We start from the raw sequence: 8471 nt of genomic DNA, 5'->3' as shown, positions 1-8471 counted from the left end.
TTATATAATATATATTTATGTAATAAGAATTATGAAATCTTAATCTGTTTTGTTTTTCAAATCTTATTTAGGAGATGCTGAAGGATTTAAACCTTGGTGAAATGAAATACAGTGTACCAGTGCTGGCTGTTTCCTTGGCATTAGAGGGGAAGGCTAGTCACAGGGAAATGACATCCAAGCTTATCTCTGACCTTTGTGGGACAGTAGTAAGCAAAACTGATGTGGAAAAATCATTTGATAGGCTGCTTAAAGAACTACCTGAATTGGTGTTGGATTCTCCCAAGGCACCACAGGTATATTTGTAAAGTTTTATGCTAGCAGTCAAAAGTGGTTTGTGTTTGTTTTTTTAAATTGTGGCTAAAATTAATCAAGTAAATGAAATAGAATGTATTCTGAAAAATATCTGTGGATTGTCTTACAGTCTATAATCCCCTGCCAATTTCCCAGGTTGTGCTTTTACTTTAAGATGGCTCATTTAAATAAAATCTGAAAACCAAGCATGTTACAATTGTCTTCTTAGAACTGCCTTGAAATTAAATAATTAAAAATGCTTCTGTTTTGTTGCAGTTGGTGGGCCAGTTTATTGCGAGAGCTGTTGGAGATGGGATTCTAAGCAATACCTACATAGACGGCTACAAAGGCACTGTGGATTGTGTCCAAGCTCGGTAACTTTCTTGCTTTCTATATCGCTACACTCTTTTCTGTTCCCAATGCCAAAGATGATGGTCAGGAATTTAGGACTTCAGAATAAATCATGTGGTTCTCTATAACTTCTTGGGTTTTTTAATTTAAAATTATAAAAAGAAACCTACAAAATCTGCAGTGACAACAACGACATCCAGAATGACTCAGGTCAGAGTAAAGATACTGAAAGTGCCTGAAAAATGCATTAGTACATTTGAGTTCAGTTTTGCGTTTGTCCAGCTCATATTTGAGGGTGGAAAAAAAATGAGCTGAAACAAGAAGTGATTATAGGAGGTTTTGTCTTTAGAAGCTTTACTGTGATTAATGAGTAAATATAGCATCAGGACAGCTGCTGTAAATATGTTGTGAAATACACAAAGGATTAACTGTTTTGCCTTATAAAGGTTTGAAGCTCATGCAGTGCTTTCCAAGACTTTCTCCGTAAGGCTTTATTCATCAACAAGTACAATAGTTTTCATGTCAATGAGAAGTTTGAAGGAGCAGTCTCTGACAAAGAGGGACATTTTAATAAATAGTCATGTTTTAATACTTTTCCCCCATGCTGAACTCGTGCAGCTTCTAAAAGTTCCATCTGTAATGATTGTAGCTGGGTACTTTTAGAAGGAAGGCAAATCTTAGCTGCGTAACTTGAGGGTTCAAATTGTGAAAATTTTCTACCCGTTTGTCATGGTTTAGGGCTGGCCGCTAAATCCTGGACAGATGCTCTCTATTAACCCCTCTCCCCTCCCCAGAAGGGAAAAGAGAAAAGAGAATAAGGGAGAGAGACTTTATGGGTTGGAAAATAAAACTAACAGATTTAATTACACAATAATACTAATAATACAGGATAATAATGTAAATAGGAAAATAATGAAATATATACAGATATGTACAAATGTATGTGTATATATATAAAACCAATATAAAATCCTCCCCCCACCCTGCACCCATGATCCCTCAGCTTTATACTGAGTATGATGTATGTGGGATGGAACACCTAGTTGGTCAGTTTTGGGTCTGCTTCTCCCCATAGGTACAGATACGGCACTGGTGGTGAGACAGTGGCCTTGTCGTTGTCACTTGTAGAAGTACACACTGTCTGGAAAAACATGCTGTTAGTTTCAGCAAGTAAAGCCGCTTAGAAGTGACTTAGCTGAAAAGTAAAATCACTAGAAAATTGGTTCTATTTAGCTCAAACCAGGACACAGTTATACAGATGTCTCCTGTGTTTTGAAGGATTGTAGCCTGCATTCTGCACATCTAGGATTCCTTGCTGTGTCTTGTTCAGTCTTCTGCTCATTAATTCTTGGTGAATAGAGTTATTGTCATTGGCTAGCTCCCAGTATGAGGATTGGGATAACTCTTCCTCCTTTAGCTGGATGGGGCATAACTGAGACTTTTTTTGCCTTATTCCCTTTTTTATTGTCTTCTCAATGAAGCTTCCCTAGTTCACGCCATCTTTTTGCAACTATGTACCTGCCTTCTAAGTGCTGTTTTGGCTTAACTTCTCAAGGTTTCATAATTCTTTAAACCCAAACATAAAATAATACTTCAGTAGAAAAGCTGTTGTTCAATGTGGAAGCAACTCAAGCCTCTTTTGTTTGAGTCACACGTGCCAAGCTGCATTCTTGGAGCAGCCTGCATACAGTCCATCTCTGCATAAGAAAATATTGAGCTCTTTCTTGTGAGGATGGTTCAGGTTCTGCATTAATGACTCAGATTTGCTACCATCACAGATTGTTACCTGTCCTAAGTATGGTATAACCAAAAGTGGAAAGGTGGCAGAAAGAGGAGATGGGAGCTAGCTTGCTGGCTTCTTGATCCAGATGTCCTCATGGAATTGCTAACCCTGGCTTCTTCCCAGGAATCTGGTCACTTTGCCCAAAGAACGATGGCCGTGGCAGAAGTTAGAGATGCCTTTTAATGAAGTTCTGTCATAGCTTTTTAAAACTTGGACTTTGCTTTCTAGAGCTGCTCTGGACCGAGCTACTGTGTTGCTGAGCATGACGAAGGGTGGAAAGCGTATAGACAATGTGTGGGGGTCAGGAGGTGGCCAGCAGTCTGTGAAACACCTTGTTAAAGAGGTAACTGACTTCTACAAAACTTTAGAGTTTTGTGTTTGTCTAAGCTAAGCTTGTTTGCGATGGAGTGAAGAGATACGTAAGAGAAAAATGATGTCTTGAGTGTTGGTTTTGTTTGGTTTTGATTTTTTTCTTAATAATTTATACAAAGTAGTTTTTAAAAACTGATGTGGATAATTTTGTTGAATTTTGTAGTATCTGTCAGTGGTGGGAACATGCTTGTACAATATTCTCTGTTGCAAGTATGCATTCATTTTTGCTTTAAGCAAAACTCTTAAGCACTTAATTTTTTAAGAGCTTACAATATATAATGGTGAAGTAATTAGAAGAGTCAAAATGAAACTGGCTGAACTAGATAAACTATTATTATTTTTTGGTATCACTGATTAAAAGCACAGTAATAACTGGGAAAAAAGAGAGAGGAAGGAACAGGAATGTTTAGAGATCCATGTTATGAAGTAGGCAGATTTAAAGGAAAAGGTCATGCTATAACTTCTGGGTTGTGAGTGCAACAGATGACAGGAGGAAGACTTCAGGAAACAAGAAAATTAATTTTACTTCTACTCACCCGCTCTGGTGATACACATGTAAAAGCAGTGTTTTTGGTGCTTGTGTGTCTGTATCAACAGGATGGATAGGTATTTGGCTGATGCTGTGTTTCAGGTAGCTGGTAACGTCTCAGTTTAATTGCATTTATGAACTAACTTGCTGCTGGGTTGATTGCAGATTATCAAAACAGTTGACAGCTTTAAAAATTTATATCTAATTAGAATTGGGCTTTTTGTTTGTTTTAAAATTCATTAGATTGATATGTTGCTGAAAGAGTATTTGCTCTCCGGAGATGTGCTGGAAGCTGAACGTTGCCTTCAGGAACTGGAAGTACCCCATTTTCACCATGAACTTGTATATGAAGTAAGGAGAAATCAGAGTCCCTGTCATAATTGTCAGTAATACCAACAGGTTTGGTTTTGTTTTGATGTGGGCATGCAAATAATATAACTGGAATCTGAAGCTCAGGTTGCAAGTTCTAATGTTATTTGAATAACTAAATTATTTCATGTAAAGTTAATGGTTTGTGAGCTCATTTGTGTGCACAATGGGCAACAAGTGAGCTGCTGTTAACTCTGGGAAGATCCAGAATGAATTTTTGTTTGTTGGGTAAGTAGCTGAATTCACATTATTATAAATTCCTGAAAAAGAAGAGCCCAGTTTATTTTCTGCTGAGGAACAGCAGCAAAAGACAGGCTTTGTTTTGGTGTTTATTTCCTTTCAGTTTCAGGTATCTGGGTATTCTAATGGGTGTTATCTGTGTGTTAAGTTATAGACCTTACTTTTCAGGGTGGAATTGTTCCATCTAGGCATTTGTAAAAGCTCTGGGGTATTTCAGAACCAGACTATATGAGAGAGAGATCATCTTTGCTGTATCTCGGAGACCATTCCCATTTGTACTCTTTTTTTCTGCCAAGCTGAGAAAGGGCTGTTTACCAATAAAGCTGAACACCCACATCTACAAAATTTTCTCCTCAGTAAATGGACTCCTTTTAGAAAATTTCTTCGTGATAAAAAAAACAGAATTCTTTTAGTTGATGTGGGTTGTGGAGATTTGTAGATTTTAAATTTCAAAGCTCTTCTAAAATCAGATACAAAAAAATCGTAGATACAAAATTAATTAATTGCCATCTGTACTGCAACAACCATATGGATATAGTAATGTATCTCTCAAACCAGAGCCAGAAAGGCAATGCTTTGCACTTTGTCTAGTCCCTTCTGGTTTTTCATACCTTTTATCTTTATCCAAATAAATTTTCATCGGTTTTTCTTTTCAAATAATAATAATATACTGAAATTGTGAATGCATGTAACAAATGGGACTTGTCTTCCCAGAAAATGCGTAATACCGCGCTCCTTTTCGCACCTCGTGCTTGCACAACACGCACCTGAACCACTTGCATGATTTGTTTTAGGCTGTTGTGATGGTTTTGGAGTCAACTGGAGAAAAGACCTTTAAAATGATACTGGATTTGCTGAAAGCTCTCTGGAAGTCATCTGTCATTACTATGGACCAAATGAAAAGAGTAAGTGAGAGATCTAGAGAATTTTGGGCAAGGTCTTTCAAATTTGTGTAGTTCTTACCTTCTTTCAAGTACTATTTGTAGTCTGTTACTGACTGCTACTCTTAATTTCTCCGCGGTCACTCTGTATCCCGTACAAATAATCTGTCACTGATGTGTGTACAACACTTGTCATGTATTGGAAGAAGTACAAATGAAGTCCAAGCAGTAGCTCTCTAAAACTGTGAGGTACAGAGTATTTTCCAACTGGTTTTATGAAATTAAATGGTTAGAACTAATAGTTCAAAATGCTGCAACGTAGCTAGTTTTTCTTAAATACAATTTTTCTTTTTATCCAGTAGTTCTTCTTAATTGAAGAACAGAAAGAACCCACCTAATTGCACTTACTGTTCTAATTGACATTTGTAATTATGTAGAAGCTAATACTTTACAGACTTGGAATCATTCATTGTTTTGCTTCTAGGTGTGACTGCAGGACAGCTGTTCTGTCCCAGGCCAAACTAGGTACCACGCAGAGACTGGTGTCAAAATGTACCCAGCCATACTGCTGGTGGGAGGTGGTGAAGTCATCTCTGGTTGTCACCAGTGTTTCCCTTTCTGCAGAAATGGTTATGGTGGAGATCTGTGGCCACATTTTCTTCATTTACATGGAAGAAGAATTAACTTTTCTTCCCTGTGTTACTACCCATGCGATAGCAGCCAGGTTAACATACACATATTCTGTGCTGTCTGGATTTTGGGCTTCTAAAGAAGTTAAAAGTTCAGCTGGTGTTCTTTGTGTAGATAGGTGGTCGTGTAAGGCCATGGTACTGGCTGGTATCATACCTTGCTTTTATACTGACTTGCAGCTGCTCTGCTTTAGGTTTGCTGAAACTGTCCGTAGTATACGTGAAACTACGTTGAAAAAATAAATTCTCTGAGTGTAAAAGGGTATTTAAAAACTTGTAATAAAATAATAGAATAACCAGATCATTATTTAAATTCTTACATTGCAGGGCTATGAACGAGTTTACTGTGAAATCCCAGATATTAACTTGGATGTGCCACACTCCTATTCTGTGCTTGAGCGGTTTGTAGAGGAATGCTTTCAGGCTGGAATAATCTCCAAACCACTGAGAGACCTCTGTCCTTCAAGGTACTTGTTTTATTGTAGACAGGTGAACACACTGCTTTTTGGGTAACAGAAAACAGGATTTTATGACCAAAGTATTACAGATTGGAACTGGAAACTAAGGAGGATGGAGAAACAGAGGGTTGGACTGGTAAAAGGTGTATCAAGAACCTGCACTGATGTGAAACCTGCTATGTGGAGGCTGGATTAAATACTTGAGGGAAGTAAGCCTCCCGTGAGTCCCAGGTAGAAGGCCTGTGTGCTCTCCACGGGATGAAGACTTGCCTTTCCCTGTTCTGCTGATTTACTTGCTAGAGAGATCAGGGCGGTACTCGAGATGGAGGATTCGGGCGTCTCAATAATCCATGTAGGTGATGGCAGAAAACTGTCAGCTACAGTGGGGAAAAAAAAAAGCTTAATAGCTTAAACATCCCAAACTGCATGAATAGAGGTCTAAGATGAGACAACTAATTCTTAGCATTTATGGCAAAAGAGAATAGGACACTCTACATACCTGATTCCTTCATTATCTGTCTGCCATGTGGTGTGTGTGCAGTGCTTTTTACTTTGTTATTGTTTACTCATGGCATAAATAATGCTGTTTGGACTGTGACTAATCAGTATTCTGTTCTCTCCTTACTGGTCACAATACAAATAATAAGATTAATTTCCTGTGAGGAATACATGTAAAATTTTAAACATGGTGTTAAAACTATTATTTGCAATTTTATGCATCAGGAATACTGTTTGTTGCAGATCTTCTCCAGTTTGGGTGTGTTTTTAGGCTGCTTAAACCATCTCAACAGCTTGTGATAAATTCTGGTTTTGAAATGTCTATGAATAACAGCCTCCATTTGTGGACTTCAGACTTTATTGAGTTTGTGTGTATCTTGGCATCAAATATTTTGCAGGTTTGGGGTGTGGGAGGGTTGAAATTCATTGCTGCAATAAAAGCTCGATTATACTTGAGTTACCATTAATATGCTGAGAGGCATTTTTGGCTTATGTGCTTCAGTTTTGGGTACAGAACCACCATTCTCAGGCTTTCAAACTAGCATCTTTTGCAAGTGTGAACATTAAAAGGTGAGTAAAGTAGAAAGCACTTGACAATGCAAATTTTGAAAAGGTTATTGCGAGAAGGCCTAGATGTAAGATTCAGATGGATTTTAAGCAATTTATCAGTGATCAAGAATCTCAGCTAATCTTGCTGAACTTGCACACCTTATATTTGACTCCAAGACCATGAGAAGATTCTTAGTGATGGGTAAGAAAAAACAAGTGATGCTACTTTAAATTACTGAAAAGATTTCCACTTTCTTACAGGGGCAGAAAGCGTTTTGTGAGCGAAGGAGATGGAGGTCGTCTGAAGCTTGAAAGCTACTGAATGTGGAACCAACTGCTGAAGCCTTAAAAGTTTAAAGGGAAAAGAGAGGTCTATATATATACAGACACGCATGCTTTTTTGGTGTGTGTATGTATATATGTATACACATATATAATATACCAAAATCTTAGACTTGCTTAGCACAGTTCATATTTTTTTAAAAGCACATCTTTTTGGTACAAATCTTTTTTTTTTTTTTTGAAATAGTTTTATAAATTTCAGAAAAAATTTGTCTTTGGGCATATAGTAGAACAACTGGCCACTCTGCTGTGGTGATGCCTTCAAATAAGCTACCTTTGTAAGTGCCATATGTTTATGACCTAATCATTCCATGTTTGCATCGATGTCTGACTGCCGCTCTTTCTTTTCAAGGACAGTGTTGTCATCATAAAATTACTGGTTTATACAAAGCTTTATAGAGGGGTCAGGTTAAGCTGCTGTGATCCCATTTCCATTGCTGCTGAAGAAATACTGTGCTTTGGGAGGAAAAATAACTTTTTTTGTGTTGAAGAGCCCAAGAGAATGGAGTTGGGTCATAAGATTGTCATCTGTTCCAGGGCAGAACACTGGTTGGTTTTAGCCCCCCCATGTACCAAACTCATCTTTTTTTTCTATGTAACTGGAAAAGTGAAAAGTTCTGATAAAACATTAAAGATATTTTTTGTGAAGCTCTTCTTTCTGCCTTTTTCTTAAACAGAACAAATTTAACTGTGCTCAAATCTCTGAAGCGTGTACAATTAAGCTGCACATCTTCCACTGCCCTTTTGTATTACAGTCCGCAGAAGAGCACTCAGTAATTAAACTGAGGGCAAGTATTTACCAAACGTATCTGAAAGCAAGTGACTTGTCCAGGCTGACACAGATGTTCTGGACGTGTCTGCACAGTGCTGCTTTGCCCAGCCCTTTCTCAAGAATGAGATGGATCTAGGGAAGACTCTTACAGGAACACAGGGGACACTTCCTGCTCCCTTACGTTTTTCAGCTTCGTGTCAAGATCTCAGGTGTTCAGTAATGCTGGGAACGGCCTTTGCAGGGCCGGGAACAGGAGATGCTCCAGCACACAAGCACTGCAGCGTTTATGGGAGTCTTGTAAGCTGTCACCGTAACGCCACCTCCTTCCCTATTCCTACAGCAGCGCC

At 38.2% G+C, this 8471-nt stretch overlaps 1 protein-coding gene across 1 annotated transcript; it reads left to right on the top strand.

The window, feature by feature from the left end:
• Nucleotides 1–59: 59 nt before the first annotated feature.
• Nucleotides 60–7997, top strand: PDCD4 (programmed cell death 4 (neoplastic transformation inhibitor); the record flags this gene model as incomplete). Its single annotated transcript, XM_010181390.1, is given in 7 exon segments — nt 60–293; nt 568–665; nt 2654–2768; nt 3570–3677; nt 4730–4840; nt 5833–5972; nt 7272–7997. Coding segments are annotated over 7 exon segments (867 nt in total), but the record flags the coding sequence as incomplete, so codon positions are not given.
• Nucleotides 7998–8471: the final 474 nt, after the last annotated feature.

This window comes from Mesitornis unicolor, unplaced genomic scaffold (assembly GCF_000695765.1).
Source record: "Mesitornis unicolor isolate BGI_N332 unplaced genomic scaffold, ASM69576v1 scaffold14143, whole genome shotgun sequence".
Classification (NCBI taxonomy): domain Eukaryota; kingdom Metazoa; phylum Chordata; class Aves; order Mesitornithiformes; family Mesitornithidae; genus Mesitornis; species Mesitornis unicolor.
The sequence above is the reverse complement of the archived record's forward strand: the minus strand, read 5'-3'. Positions and strand labels throughout refer to the sequence as shown.